Below are 16,243 nucleotides of genomic sequence, written 5' to 3'. Positions count from 1 at the left end.
TATGAGACCTAAGGAATAATATTTCTTCCTCGTCAAAAGTATCATCACTTCAACAGTAAAAAACTCGACCTGTGTCTTCACCTCAAAACATCTTTAATGTAAAGTAAATTTCAAGTAAATGAGCTTATGGAGGAGAAGACATTCGAAAGCTCATTTTTTTGCATTGAAAAAGGCGTTTCCTTGTAACGTCGAAGCACGTGTCTGGAGTAATCTGTAATTTGTGCTTTTTGACGTTGTGTCACTTCTTATTTTACTTTTTGACACAAAGGTATTTATTTAACTAATCTTGGATGTATTCAAAACGAAGCAATATTCCTACAATGCACGATATATTTTCAATAAATATGAACAAGAAAAATTAAATTATGCTTTGATTATACACATAAATTGGATCGATATTAGGAGAAGAATACTTCTAATACACTCTTTCCGTCCCCTCCCCCTTTTATTCTCCTCAATTTTAACAAATGTTGCAACCGATTCCAAGCAATTTAGTTTTTATCATGATCAAATTTTCACCGTCATTTGGGACGTTTAGCCATGAATATGAAAAATTAAGAAACAAGAACAAATTTCAATAGTTTGAAAGAAGAAAGGATAAAAATACAGAAATGTATGCTTTCCCATCTTACTTATACATACACGTATAATATATATGCGTTAGTTTAAACATATACAAACACAACCCCCAGAGCTTTTTCGAGTACTAATTCTAATCACAGAAACTAATTCGAATGCTCGTTCAAGCACGAATTCCCATGTTGATTCTTCTACAATAGTTCAGGTTTTCTTTTAAAAGGGGCTTAATTCTTTGCTCTTGCTTTTCATGGGTGCAATGTCTGACTGATAAGGTGTATACTGGCTGCGCATGCGCACTTCACAGTCGCTACATTGTTGTATCTACAACGAGAAGGATTTCATTCCTTGTTGAACATTCGATGCATTTAGAACATTTTCTTCTCAGAGAATACTTATATGCTTCATGATGTCAGACGCAGATTATTCGAGCAATGACAGCTCTGATTATAGTCTTTATTCTGATGACGAAGAATCTTCTGATGAAGAAAACAGCGCAGATTGTAATAGATTGTATTGCAATAGCAAAATACACCCCCCTCCCATCTCCACCGAAAGAATACGTACTACCACGACCCGACAACAATACTTGAGTCGCTAGTCACCATCTTTATTAGGGGGCCCTCCCCTCCCCTGCTTATATTGTTTATAAGTTTAGAACATTCTCTCTTGGTGGTTGGATGGACCGGTACCGGTCCGGAGGAAAAATTTGCCGCTGGTCCTTAGGGGTTTTTGCTCGTCCTTGATTAAAAATCTATATAAATAAAACATTCAATATATATATGTGTGTGTGTATGGCTCCCTATACAAATCCACAGTTTACGTCGGATCTCGGAACTATTTGGCAGGGAGGTACTTGAGCACTCAAAAAAGAACGTAAGGGGGTTTTCGAACGCCAAAAAAGAACCGAACCGTTTGAATTCTAATAATAAGATCCAACATCTGATTTTTCTGCATTTTTTGTTCCAAAGTGATTAGAACGTGAGTTACAACTGTTTTTAACTATTTTCAATCTTAAAATGTAGGTAAGCCTTCAATTTGAAATTCATTGCTGCTTACGGTCATTGTTGAACAATGATTTTATTAAAATTAGTAGCGTGAAGAAAATCATTGAGAAGAGAGAACTCTTGGCGTTTTTTTCTCGAATATGAACAAATAAAATTCTGCCTTTTATTTTGGGGCTTTTTCAATAATTGGGGGATTTAAAAATTTTCTATTTTGGTAACTTTTCTTCTCTCCGTCAGGAAATTTTGCAGATTTTTTTATATTTTTTAGCCTGATCATTTGACATTACTTTTATTTTCGAGGTAGACCGAGTGAAGCCCGGGCGACGCAGCTATGAAATAAACAAATTTAAAATTCTTTATTCAAAAACAAATAAAGAAATAAATATAAAAGCCTAATAATATCCTATGTAACGGTTTTTGCATGAATTTGGTGATTAATTTTCAAAATTGTCTGATTTTTCGCAAATGCTCACTTACTTATGGATAGTTGTTACAACAATTAGCCTACAACCTTGTCTACAACCTTTGCTATAAAATGTTTTGCAACAAATCTCTAATATGTAGTAAAAAAAAAAAAAAAAACTCAGCTGCCCACCAACTTTTTCCACAACAATCCGCGAGTCAAAAATTTACTCTTTTTTTTTTTTTTTGGAGAAAAGAAAACAAAAAAAAAAGAAGAAGAAGAAGAAAGGTGGAAGAGGGAAGGGGGGGGGGATTCTCCGGTTCAAAAGTTTTTTAGCAGATTTTTCAGGTTCTGCGAGTCAATTTCTTTTTTTTTTCATATTAAAAAATAGTAATAATAATAAATAAGAGAAGAAAAAACTGATCGGTCCGGGAGTTCTTTTTAAAAGATGTTGTCGACCCACGGGTCAAAAAAGGTTGAAGGAAAAATCAATTTGCTGCTTAGGTATTACAGCAGTCACTGGCGTAATCAGAATTACAATCTGGGAACTGGGCCGTAGCCTACGGCTCCTGCTTTTGAAATGCTCCCAAGTGGCTAAGATTTTGATTTAGCCAATGGTTAAACCCAGTGGCGGACATGGCACCCCCGCGGTGCAGTGAGATATGAGGGCGTACGTTCAGAAAAATAGGCACTATGTTGAAATTTTTAAAAACTCTTGCGGGGGGGGGGGGGGGGGGAGACCATCAAGGTCTATCTATGCCTCTCTCTCCATTATTGAACCGGATCCAGCATATGATTTTGATTTCAGTTACAGTTGAGGTAAACCTAACCTGACAGCGTCGTGATGTTGTCATTAGGATGTGCTCAGCCTTCAAAATGCTGCCAGGTTAGGCTTGCCCCATCTACAGTTACATTTTGTAAACAGACTCTTCTTCAATTGTAAGTTTGTTGTAGACGTTGGTTTCGAATGACAATATAACATGTACGAAGCATTCAAGTTTATCGTTAAAAAAAAAAAATACAATTGCTATTGAATTTTTTGCCGGCTTGAAATTATTAAAATAGAACAGGATAAATTATAAATGTTTCAGTCTGAATTTTACTTTGCTAGAAAACTTTGGTTTTAAGTTGGTTGGAACCAAGGAAACACTAGCACACCCAAGTAAATGGATTTGACTCAAGCCATACGTGATGAAAGTTAATGCCCCAGCTTTTAGCTACCATATTAAAATTTATCCAGCAAAACTACAAACCGTTAGTTTGTAAAAAAATAAAATAACATTGCTTTTCATAGTATAATCATGTAGCAAAAACTAAGCTTCGCAGTTTTAATAAGCAATCTAATTATCCATAGAATATAAAGAACTTCATGTTAAAGTTTGTGGTAAGAGAAAGTTATTTCAACTTCCATCAATTTTTGTTTCTTTTTTAAAATCTTACTTTTTTAATTTTTAAATTAAATTGATTTAATTGCACAGTTTTAAAAGTTGAACAGCAAATTTCAATAACTAAACTAGTTGACTAGCATTTGCAAAATATATAACGTCTGTCTGAACATAAGTAAATATTTCGAAATTTCGTACTAAAATGCTTAGAGGTCCTTTTGAAGCTAGGAGAATTTCAAACTGGTTTTCAGAGCAAACCTAACAAAAGAGAAAGCCAAATGAATACATTCCAGCTGTCATCGTCAACCTACCCCTTGCACCTCAGGGACAGCGTTTCCTCCCACTCTTTAGAAACTATCGGGCGCTGGATCCCCATAATGCTTGATTGATCAAGCAGAAGCTCCTTTGTAAAACGAAAGGAGTAGCAACCCAGGAGGTCCCGGAACCAAATGCATTGCTGGGAAGTGAACATTTCTCTTCAAAATGTTTACGCATAAAATGACCTTTTTTGGCGAAGAAGTTCTCACAGTAAAGAGGTTAAAGTGCAACAAACAAGTGTAAAAACCAAGTAGTACTTAGGCTGCATTAAACATAATTGTTGTTAGTATGTCTGTAGTAGTCAGTAGTAGTCAGTAGTAGTCAAAGACATATTTTGTCAATTAAAGAAGCAATGCTATTTGAACGGGGCTTTATGATAAGCAGATAAAAAAATAATAAAAAAATGAAAATAGAGTCCACTAATTTTTTTTTCTTTTTTTAATTAGATTGAGAAATGGATGGGATCAGAATTTGCCAAAGCGGGTTGAGTCCAAAGGATACCCGCCAGAGTTTGCTTGGCTGGGCCCACTTGAAAAAACCCATAACTTGATAAAGTGTTTTTTTCTTCTGAACTTACAGCACATCTTCCTTTCTGAACAGTTTAATAAGAATTAGAAATGAAAATTGCTTACATGTATTTCACAATGGATTTTTTTTTTCAAATATTTTTAAACCAAAATATACAATAAATATTTCTATCAATTTTAAAGTTTTTTTTTTATTTTTCATAGTTTTGTGCCGATGGGGAAAAATGTTTTAATGAAATGTAACAAGGAACATCTTTTTTTAACAGCACCTTAATGCAAGGTTGCCAAGCAAAAAAGTGAAACTATAAAAATCACACGAAATCAGCCAAAAGTAGCCAAGCTATGTAATGACTGCACCATATTCCTTAAACTGTTAATGACTGCACCATATTCCTTAAACTGTAACCATTCTTAAATATTTAAAAAAAAAAATGTTTCCATACTAATAAATGGAAGATTTCTTATGCCACTTATTTATTAATAATTTTAAAGCTGTTCAAAATTTTATTTCAATTTCTTCGTATGGCAAAGTCAACAACGAATTTGAGGTCATCGCTGAGATAACTTGCATATTGGCTGTGCATGAAGGCTTAGTAATATAGTGAGCAAGCCATCTTTTGCATACACTTTTACAATTTATATAACAATAGCCTAATCTCTATTTCATATGATGGTTCTTTTGTACCAATATATAAACAAAGTACTCTTTGCTGTAGTAAACCACCTTGCATGAGATAGTTTACCTGGTTATTTGGTGAGCAATGATTTTGGATAATTTCCAGAACATATTGATTCCTATATGGTTCATATTTGTTTGGCTAAATACTAAGAACAGGCAGCAATGAGATGGGGGGGGGGGATTTAAATAGTTTCATTATATTACAGAATACAAAGAACAATATATTCTGCGTAATCGCATCATCTGTCACCAACAGTCAAAACTAGGCAGAAAATGCAAAAAAAAGTAAACTACGCAAATTTCTTAAACATATGGCATAACCGTGCAACCTATGGATGCTAACTGGTACAGAGTTCTGGATCTCAGAAATCCACTGACTGACTGATTGAACCTGAGTTCAGAAGTTATGACTAAAGGCATTATCAAGTCAAGTGTTTTAAGTTTTAAATTAAATCATTTATTACTTTGTATGCATTTCATTTCAAGAAAAAAAAGCATGTAAGACCAAAATTGGCAGTAAAAATACTTTTAATTAGAGCCCTAAAATTTCAAATAAGAAATTTAAAAAAAAATCTCCCTCATTAGTTTTAAAATTGCAAATATTGTTTCATTAGTCAAACTTGAAACATTATTTGTAACAAGAACAATTTTATTTTTGGAAAGTCATGAATATTTACTAATTTGATTGTTAATGAGTGTTTAATATTCACAATTGTACCTAATTACTTGAGGATAAATTAAATAATTAAAAGTTAAATATTGTAATTTCATTTCCTAATAAAGGAAATATTGTTTGGAAATATTTTACTGGTAAAATATACCATAAATTTAATAAAAAGACCTTGGGGGAAAAATATAAAATCAAAGAAATAATTAACAGCCAGAGTTAAGACATAGTTACAAATAACCAAGAAATTTGTAAATCAATTTTCTCATAGTTATAGCTTCCTATGATAAATATATAAATAAGAGTGAAATTAAAATCAAGTATTCTGAGTATAGAAAATATTTTGCAGTATCTACAAATGAATCACAAGTCTGGTGTGCATTACACAACTTTAAAAATCAAAAGATTAACACATATTTAGTTTTAAAATAAAAAAAATGTTACAGGCCATACAATAATTTACATTAATATATCACTGAGAAAATTTATACAAATAGGACAAATAGGCTTTAAGAAAATCATTATGTTTTTCATTGCAGACATTATTTCCCCTGGTTTAATGCATTTAAAAATACTATTTTTTTAAAAAATAATTTTAATTGAAAACCTCAAATAAGAAGACAAGTTCTTAATTTTTTTTTTTTTTTTTTTTTTGAAACCTAAAATGTTCCATATGTTTTAAAATGAAAATCGAAATAATGAAACTATTTTTTGAATACAACTCAATAATAAAGATATTATACTATTAAAAATTAATGTTTCTTTATTCTTCTACCATTCATACATCATTGTTTTATTATACTGGGTTTTAAAAAGTTGAAAATTTGACATTAAATTTTGTTATAAGAGCACAAAGTTACACAGATATTTTTTTGTTTCAAAAGTTAATACATTTTTTTCCCCCCTTGCTCTGGCTGCATTGTCTGTTGTGGATGTGGTTGCCAAAACGTGCGTGAAGGTTTCCCCCCCCCCCCCCTCTCTTGTTATTTAAATATTCTACAGAGTTTAGATTTATAAACATTATAGATTGATTAGATGATACATGATTTATCTCTATAAAACTTAAGCAAATAAGCAAATTAGGTAGTAGAAGTTTTGGCTGAAATATGTTTTTTTGGGCTATTTTGAAATGTAAAAGAGAAATGAAAGAAAAATAAATAAACAAAGACAACAAACTACTTGGATTTTTTCTCTCTCTAATTTTAGAAAAACATAAATGGTTTGCTTTATATTTGTGTACCTAATAAGAAAAGTTGCATTGATTTAAGGAGAAAAAAAAAAGAAAAGAAAAGAAAAACTATTTAACAAATTTGAGTTACATTAAAAAAAAGTTTGCAAAATTATTAATCTCTAAAGCTTTGCTGAATACTTTTGCATTAATTGCATTTTACTTCTCCCAATCATACACTATGTGTCCAAAAAAAAAGTTGCATGCCTTAATATTTGGTTGGACCACCTTTTGCGCATATTACAGCTTTCATACGCCATGGCATTGCTTCAGTGATCTTTTGTAGAGTATCCGTTTTTATTTTCACCCACAATTCCATCAAGAGGTCTCCTAAACGTTCGATGGATGAAGGAAGTGGTGTGTGATCTTAAATCCTTTTCGAGTACGTCCCACAGATTCTCGATTGGATTGAGGTCTGGACTTGGTGGTGGCCAAATCATGTGCTGAAATGATGCATCGTGCTCATCGAACCAAGATTTAACAATTGTAGCCCGGTGTACTCTGGTGTTATCGTCTTAGAATACACCACTACCGTCGGAAAATAAAAGTCCATAGATGGCATAACATGATCATTCAAGATGTTAAGGTACTGTACAAACTTCATTTGGTTGGTGCACAATGCAGCCGAGCCTAGTCCAGATGAACAGAAACAACTCCAGATCATTACAGTGCCTCCGAAAGAGTGCACAGTGGGAACGGGCCATTGCTTTGTGTGGCTCTCTACGAACCCTGACGCATCCGTCATTTTGAAAGAGCATAAATCTTCACTCATCGAACCACATAACCTTTCCCCAATCATTAACAGTTCAATTTTTATGATATTTTGCAAATTGCAGTCTCTTTCTTCGATTAATGGCATTCACAAGTGGCTTTCTTGCTGCATCACAGCTTCTTAGTCCCAATTTTTGAAGTTCTCGTCGCATTGTGCGCTTGGAAATTGTTTTACTTCCCTCGTTGAAGATTGCTGTGAGTTGAATAGTCGATTTTTTGCGATTTTTCTTCACTAATCGCTTCAGAGAACGCTGATCATGTTCATCTAGAATGAATTTACGACCACAAAGATGTCGTGAACAGGGAGCTTCTCCGCCATCTTTCCACCTTTTAATAATGCGTTGAACTGTTCGCAATCCTATACCACTAATTTCAACTATGTCTTTGCATTTTGTCCCACTTTGGTACAGGCCAACAATATGCCCCTTTTTGAACTCTGTTACATCACTTCCTCGAACACAACTATCGATTCCAGCCATGCTTACTTCGAACTAAACAGTCTTCTAGTGCAATGCCCGCATTTTAAGCTTGCATCGTGCAAAGATTTATGCAAATATCTGTAATAATCATCGAATTACCTTCTTCCAAAATTGGAACATTTAAAATTCGACCGCAACTTTTTTTTTGGACACTTAGTGTATGTAAAATTTATGGAAACATTTGAGAAAAAACAATTTAGTATTTAAATCTTCTTTTTTTTTTTTTACATTTTCAAAAAACCACATGGTTAAAAAAAAACACTTAGTTTCAACCGTGGTTTAAACCAATATGCTTTAAACCAAACAACCCTATCAAAACTATTATACCCAAGTTAGCCAAAGACTGAATAACATAAAACATAAAATATATCACATACTAATTTTGGAACGTTAGAAAATAAAAGGTGATCAAATGTACAAAAATTACTCAATTTTATTAATCAATTTTTATAAAAAATTACAATTTTAAGATCAAACATAAAAAAAATAGACTCAATTCCAGACACAAAATAGGATGAATAATTGTAACTGTCGTTACCTAATTGCTGCAAAAATCTCTGGACTAAAGGTTCAGGAAGGCGTTTCTTTGACCTAATAAAATGAGATAAGTCTCCACCACTGCAGTATTCAAGGATTAAATAAATGCACTTATCGTCCCACTGAAAAAACAATATTCATTGTATTTGGATCAGTTTATGAATATTTTTTGAAAAATTAAATCAACTAAATTAATTAAATAAATAAAAGAATGTATAACTTAGAAATCATTTCTAGAAGAGCATTTTAGTAATCCAGCTGTTTTGGGGGATGCGGGTGGGATCATTATTAAAATATGATCACAAAAATCAAATGTAATTTTCTGGGCTTTCTCCCAAAAATTTCTTGAAATTTAAGGTCATCAAAATGCAAATTTAGGTATTTGTGAGTACTTTTGATTGCTATAGGGAAGATTTGATTACTGAGGTCACCATTTATTTTTCCCTCAAAAAAGCACATTTAACAATTTTAAGCAACTGCCCATGCATTTGAAGAAGTCGCATATTTTTTAGTTTATGTTTATTACACAAAAGGAAAGAAATTAAAGTAAAAACCCTCTAAAGTGGACACTAATGGGACAAACATTTTAGCCTGTAACAGAGGGGTGTCCGCAGGAGAGGAGGTTTACAATTTTGTTCATTTTACATTATTCATTTTTTACTCTGAACTTAAATATCTTTATATATATACTTTCATGTCTCCATAGCTTTTTAATTTACTAGTTTTTTAAACATATATACATATACTAGAGGACCCGACAGACATTGTTCTGTCCAAACTTTGTAAATTGAACAGTTAAAAAATTTCAATAAACTATCAAGTGTTTGAACCGTTTTGTTGAAAAAAATAAGTAAAAAGAAAATGTTTTAAGCTGCTTGGTGTCAGCATGCGTATATTTTTTACTACTTGATTTATCTAATGCCCACTGAGCAGTTGTTTTATTAACTATTTTTTCTCCCGTAATTGATAATTTGTTCCTTCAGCTAGAATAATTCAAAGAATAAAAAGCATCCTCAGATATTAAGTGTAAAAAACTAACTACTCATCTAGAACAAACGGAAAATCCCGTTGCAACATTCTCCATATGAAAAAGAATAAAACAATCGAAAGGATATCGTTTAAAAAAAATGATAAAGGTAAAAACAGTTCTCTGAATAAGCAAAAATCACTCATCCCCCCCCTCCCGATGTAAAACGAATAAAATCTTCAACTAAAATGACTAAAAACTCTTTCAAAACGAAAAACAATTCTTAGCAATTTGAAATATCTCGCCAAATAAACAAAAAATACAATAAATAACATTAACAGTAATTTTAAAATGTAAACAAATCATCACGCAACTCTATTGTTTATAGCCAAAGTTGCCAAGCCACCACGTTACTGTAATCCAGTCGATCATTGAGCGAAGCCCACTCCGACCGATTAGAGGTCCGATCTTTTGAACGAAAACTTTTAAAACTATATTGCCTAATTTGTTATTTCCACCAAATATAAAGATCTTCCACACACTGATCTTTTGTGTACAGAACTACCCTGTTGTAATTTATCTGGATGAAAACAAAATTTGTTTCTTCATTAAATTCCATCATCTTTTCATTTAATAATGTACTGATTAGTTTGATAATCCTTAAAGCATTCTTGACATTGATGCCAAAACTGAGATGGATTTCAGCCTAGGAACAAACGTTGCTAGGGACGGTACTTTCTGATCATTTGGCTAGGAAAACCTAAAGCACCGTTCCGGTCACATGGTTCAACTATGACGACAGAACACACGTTTTGCGTGAACCTTCCAGTACTTTATTTTAAAATATATCTCGGGACCTAAAATCGTTCCTTTTAAGAAATGTAGGCTTCACTCTCTCTCTCTCTCTACGTTTTATCTATTATCAATTGACATATCATAGTAGGAAATTTCATTACAAAAAGCAGAGCTGGATTTTTTTCTGTCCTTTGGCAACGGGTTAAATATTTATTTCAATTCTCGCTCAACAATAGGTTAAAATAAATATTAATCATTTGAGAGATATAACCATCCAATGTTTAAATTAATTAATTAATTAACAAAAACGTTTATGATTCGATCCATCGCGCTTCGAAACCATGCTTGCCACAACTTAGTTACACACTAAACATTTGATCAAAATCGGTCCAGCCGTTTAAAAGCCTTATGGTGACAAACGTCCGCACAGAAGATTTTTATATATTAAGATATATACTAATAATCACAACCCTATTTTATCAAGTTACCTTAGATCAAGTTGCGTTTCCGAACTTTACTGGGATGCACTAAGGCAGCGGTTCCCAACTTTTTTAGTTGTGCGGCTCATCAGTTTTGTAGATAACACCATTGATGCCCACTAAGTACTACATATTAATTGCACAGCAAAAATTTACTTTATCAGGGGGGGGGGACGTTTTCTCATAACTGTCTTTAAGTAAATAATGTACCGTATAAGGATTGAAATTGTGTTAAAAGCTAAGTTCTAGAGATGTTAAATCCCCTTCTCTCCTCATGCTTCACCACTGATATAGATATACTGTATAAGATTAATTTTCAAAATAATTTTTAAGAAAGAAAATAACTTTTTTGAATTCATTTTGCTGGCATAGCTGTAAGAAAGCTCAAAAATAAGTCATCAAAGTTATAGCTCCATGGGATTTTTGACGCCGTTTTACCTCTATGAGGGAATTGATATCTGGATTGAAACTGGATAGTTTTAGTCTCAAATAACTCACAACATTCAATGCATTTCTATACATTTTTTTTTAACCTGGAGGGGAAATTCTTCTTCAAATAGGTAGGTTGTCGAAAAGCCCCTCAAGTGTATCAGTTCACTGGTTAGTCTTGCCAGTTGAACAAAGGTCAAGCATTTTAACTTGAAGCTTGAATCTAATACTAGTTTCTTTAAAGGACTTTCTGATTCATTAGATTTCATCTTCAATTATAGGGGAAAGTTCCCAAGAAATATGAAAAATATTAATCTTAAAGTTCCGTATTGGCTATAAGCCAAGGAGAGCTTTTGAGTGACAATGCATCTAATAAGCGAATTTTTGTAAAAAACGGAAATTAAGACCCAAGATTTATCTTGGTTCTGATTCTCGACCACTGTCCACGGCCCAGTAACACGCTGTTTGCAGCCCACAAGTGGGCCGCGGTCCATGGGCTGGGAACCGCTACACTAAAGATTGCAAACTTTCGGATTCATCATTGCTATAAAATTTTCCACTCGGATATATCCTTTTTTAAACCTAACGCGTTGAAAGCAACTTGCTATTGTTTCATTTTTAACCCCTCTCCATATGTACTTTGCACCAGAGATGGGCACTCAGTTCACGAATTGCGTAAAAGAATCGAATCTTTCAACTGAGAGAATGAATCAGTTCACAAAAAAACAAACGGCAAGTCGTTTGGCAAATCGCCAAGTGAGTTTTTTAATTTATTAAATCTGTAATTTATCTATAAAGCTTTGCTAGTTACTTTGCATTAATAAGATTTTACTCTTTGCAATAACATGCAAAATTTATGAAAACATTTGGGAAAAAACGATGAAATTTTTCAAAAAAAAAAAAAAACACTTGGTTCAAACCAAACAACCCAGGTTGCATAGATCCATTTAGAAAACTACATGCCTCTTTTCTCCAGCAGACATTTTATCCAAAATCATAAGTTGATCTGACATCGTTCACAAGCAGTCATTTATCCAAGTCCTTTAATTTAAAAAACATTGTTAAATGTCTTTAGAAAATTTCTCTCCAGAGCAGCTTTCTGTCCATAAAGATAGGGTTTTACCCTGCCAAACTCTATAAAACAAGTGGATTTTATCAACTGTACAAATGTAACAAACTTTCTGATGTTTAGTTATTTTGTTCCCAAAAATTATTTTTATTCATAAATTTAACTGTCTGAAAAAAGGAAAGGTCCTTGTAAATAACTTCCAAAATAGTGTCCGTATTTGAGCGTGTCCGTACGAGAGGGGTTTCTAATACATTAGACTCAATGCCTTGCTGCCGGGAAATTAAAAACTGTCTGCATAAGAGGGGTGTCCGTTAGGTGGGGTTTTACTGTACTTCTTTAAAAAATTGATGAGGAACCACATTCTTTACTGCAGAAATACGCTTTAGTATACTTGATGCTGATTTAAAATAATAATGAAATTCCTCGAAAAAATTTTATAATTTAATTTTACAGTTAACATTGCTTCACAAAAAGCAAAAATTGTCGCTGTGCTAATCCAAAAATTATTTGTAAGCAAATAATACTTTTATTGATGCATTAGTCAGAAGAACAAAAATATATATTCAACAATTACCAGAAAGTTAGCATCAGAGAAAATTACTGGCAGGACAATGCTTACCCAATTCAACTTGATCCAGAGTTGTCAGTTTTTTTTTTTAAACTCTGGAAGAAAATTAGCAGAAAAAATAACTTTGGCCAAAATGTCATTTTGTCCACTTTCTTTCAGCACATTAAAATTTCTAAATTAAAGATACTGAACATAACAACAATAAATGAACATACTGATATGTTTCATTTAAAAAATATTTTTTCACATACATTAGTGTATTCAATTGTAGGTGAAGTACTTTAAGTGATAATGGGAAAAAAGAATAGCAGATTTTTTATGGTAAGATGTTTATTTAAAAACATGAACTATTGATATTAAGTTAAACTGTATTAACTAACATTAATAAAACATGTGCATTTGCTGAAAATATTTACATATTCATCTGCCATATAACAGTTTCATCGCCAATAAATGCATTGACAATATTAAAACGAGCGAAAAAGTCATGAACTTGTTGAGTCTAGAGTCAAAAGTCATAAAATAAATTAACAAGTTGGTCTTGAGAAAGAAAATGTTACAGTGGTGGATCTGATAAGTTGACGCTTGATCTTGACATTTTTGTTTTTTGGAAAATTCAGTAAAAAATGGACATGTTATTTCTGGTTGGACTTGAGTTGAAATACTCGTGCAAAATTTCAACAAAAGCAACTCAGCTGTCAATGAACCTTCCCTATTACCTTAAAAGGAAATAAAAATTATTGAGGTCAAGCTCCAGCTTAATTAGTGAATTAATAAGTTAAGCAGTGAATAAGATTTAAACTTTAAAAAAGCCTAATTTCTTAATTGCATTGAATAAAGCTTACAGTACAATGTTTGGCTTGATTTGAAAAAAAAAAAAAACTTAGTACAAAAATACAATTTAGTAATTATTTCACTTACTTGAAAATCTTTCAACTCTACTATGTGATTATGTTTTATTTTTTTCAGAATAGATATCTCTGTAAGTAGATTTTCAACAGATGATTTAGTTAGAGATGATTTCTGCACGCATTTTACAGCCACTACATCTCTTGTATTACCCTAGATTGAAAATATCATCAGCATAAATGAATTTACTCAAATAAAATCCTTTTGTAATTACAAAATTACATACAAAACATAAAAGAACAGAAAAAATATAAAATGAAGCAGATGACAATTGAACTAGGTTTACACATACAAATACCACGGGAGAAAGGAATAAAAAGGCAAAAAACAAAAATCACATACACGCGTATTCAACTTTTCAATAATATAAATCAAACTCAGCTTATGAAAACAAATTAGATTTTTAAAAAATGAACAAAGGAAACTAAATTAATCACATAACTGCCAAAAATTCGGAGTAAGGAAAAATGAATTGGAGTCGAGGAGAAAAAAAGCATAATATAATGGACAATACTAGATGTCTGGGAATTAAACACAAAAAATACTAAAACTCCAATAAAAAACAAGAACACAATCACCTGTGTCATAAGAAGTACAAAACCAATATGATTTTCTCCCAAAAATAACGTTGAAACATCTCACATAAAGGTCTAAATCTGAAGCGATCATCCCCCCCCCCCTCCTCCAATTATTCACTTGCAGCTAAAAGTTCGCTTCGCTGATATATGTTATTCTTTATGTGTCCAAATCTCTCACTTTCTTTTTAAGATTCTTCTCCCTATATATAGAAGTTTGGTAAGACCTCATTTAGAGGATGCGGTTCAGAGATAGAACCGTTCAAAAAACGGATACTAGGCTAGTGAGAGGACTTTCAGATTTGGATTATGATAACAGACATAAAAGTATAAATATGCATAGCCTGGAGCAAAGGAGAGTCATAGGGGACATGAGTCAAATGTCTAAATTTATTCAAATGAAAGATGTTAATAGGTTATATTTTTACACAGAAAGCAGGATGAAGGGTCATTGTTAAAAGCTTTTCAATCTCAGACAAATCGGGAATGATTATTTTTTTAGTAGGGTTGCAGGCACTTTGACCAGCTTACAGGAAGATGCTGTAATGAGTAAGGGGGCATATAGCTTTGGGTGGGCCATTGGTCAGTCACATGGCTCTGTCTGTCTGCTGGTTGTCATTTTGCATTATTATTAGTATTTTGCTCTTGTTTAAATCATGAACAGGAAAAAAAAAAGTTTTTATGCAAAAATTTCAAGCTGCAGGTGATTGCATTTTTGGAGAAATCTGTAACAGCACTGCTAGCCATTTTAATTTGGCTATGATAAAGCAAAATCGTAAAAACAAAACTGACAGTTAAGTAGTTAATATCTTTTAAAGAAACAAACTACATAAAAACACGCACTATATTAGGCAATAATAGTAATTTATTGCATGCACAAGCATCACAGAAATGTGCAATTAAAAAAAAAAGCAGATCCGTGTACAAACTGATGCCCGTAATTATTTAACTTCAAAAAACTATAACCCTTATGAATGAAATTGAATTGTGCACTGAAATTGTGCTATTTTGATTTCAGATTTGCTTTTTCAACTTATTTTTTGTGCAAATTTTGTGAAGGGCCCATTTTGGTTGATCGGATTTTTATGAAGGGACCGTTAGTAAATGGACCTGAATTTTCTCTGGCCAGACAACAGTTTTCAGTACATCATCTTGAAAGAAATAAAAAAGGGATCACCCCTTTCCCCTCCTCTCTCTTATTATGAGACAGTTTTTAAGGAAATAATATTTATAAAAAAGAAAAAAAAATGAATAAAAAATAAAAAAAAAAACATTTATGCCTCTAAAAATAATCCTGTCAATTTCATTAATTTATGATCTCACCCTTAAAATTACAATTTTAGCTAGGCAACAAGCATAGATAAAGTCAAACAATTCTAATTCCTGTTTGTGTATTTAATTCAAACATTAGTAATTTTTTTGAACCCAAAATGCCTTTATGCATTTATTTGGTTCTAATTTCGATAAAACTTGGATGCAAAAGATTAAGTGCATTTTAAAAAGCAATAAAGTATTTCTTTCTTCCTGCTTCATATTAAAAACAAAAGTTATAAAATTTTACAAACCCGATTTACAATATTCGAGCTCATTACATTAATCAAAACAAGAAATTAAAAATTGAAAATGAAACAAAAAAAAATATTCATTTAACCTTTTGGTATGCTTTATATACAGTCGCATATGATCCTTTTCCCAATCTTTCAGTAAAGATGTAATCGGGAAGTGTAGGTATAATTGACATTATTTCAAGCTTTTTGGAGTTGGTAAATAAGATTCATAATCAAAAGCAATGCTTAATTAGAGGAAACAACTTTCGATTTCTGACTAAAAGCATAAATTTAGGAGAAACACATGGAGCTTAAGAATATCTGCTGT

At 32.2% G+C, this 16,243-nt stretch overlaps 1 protein-coding gene across 2 annotated transcripts in view; it reads right to left on the bottom strand.

Annotated features, from left to right (window-relative positions):
- The window catches only part of LOC129229866 (serine/threonine-protein kinase ULK3-like), an 82,010-nt gene extending 65,767 nt beyond the window's left edge, over nucleotides 1–16,243 (bottom strand). For both annotated transcript variants that reach the window (XM_054864245.1, XM_054864244.1), the window contains exons 1-3: nucleotides 16,020–16,243; nucleotides 13,806–13,946; nucleotides 8,579–8,699 (exon numbers count right to left, since the gene is read on the bottom strand). In XM_054864245.1, coding sequence (XP_054720220.1) covers nucleotides 8,579–8,699; nucleotides 13,806–13,946; nucleotides 16,020–16,109 — 352 coding nt within the window. In that variant the 5' untranslated portion in view covers nucleotides 16,110–16,243. The remainder of the gene's footprint in view (nucleotides 1–8,578; nucleotides 8,700–13,805; nucleotides 13,947–16,019) is intronic.

The sequence above is a fragment of the Uloborus diversus genome, chromosome 9 (genome assembly GCF_026930045.1).
Source record: "Uloborus diversus isolate 005 chromosome 9, Udiv.v.3.1, whole genome shotgun sequence".
Lineage (NCBI taxonomy): Eukaryota > Metazoa > Arthropoda > Arachnida > Araneae > Uloboridae > Uloborus > Uloborus diversus.
This window is presented reverse-complemented; position numbering and strand designations above follow the sequence as displayed.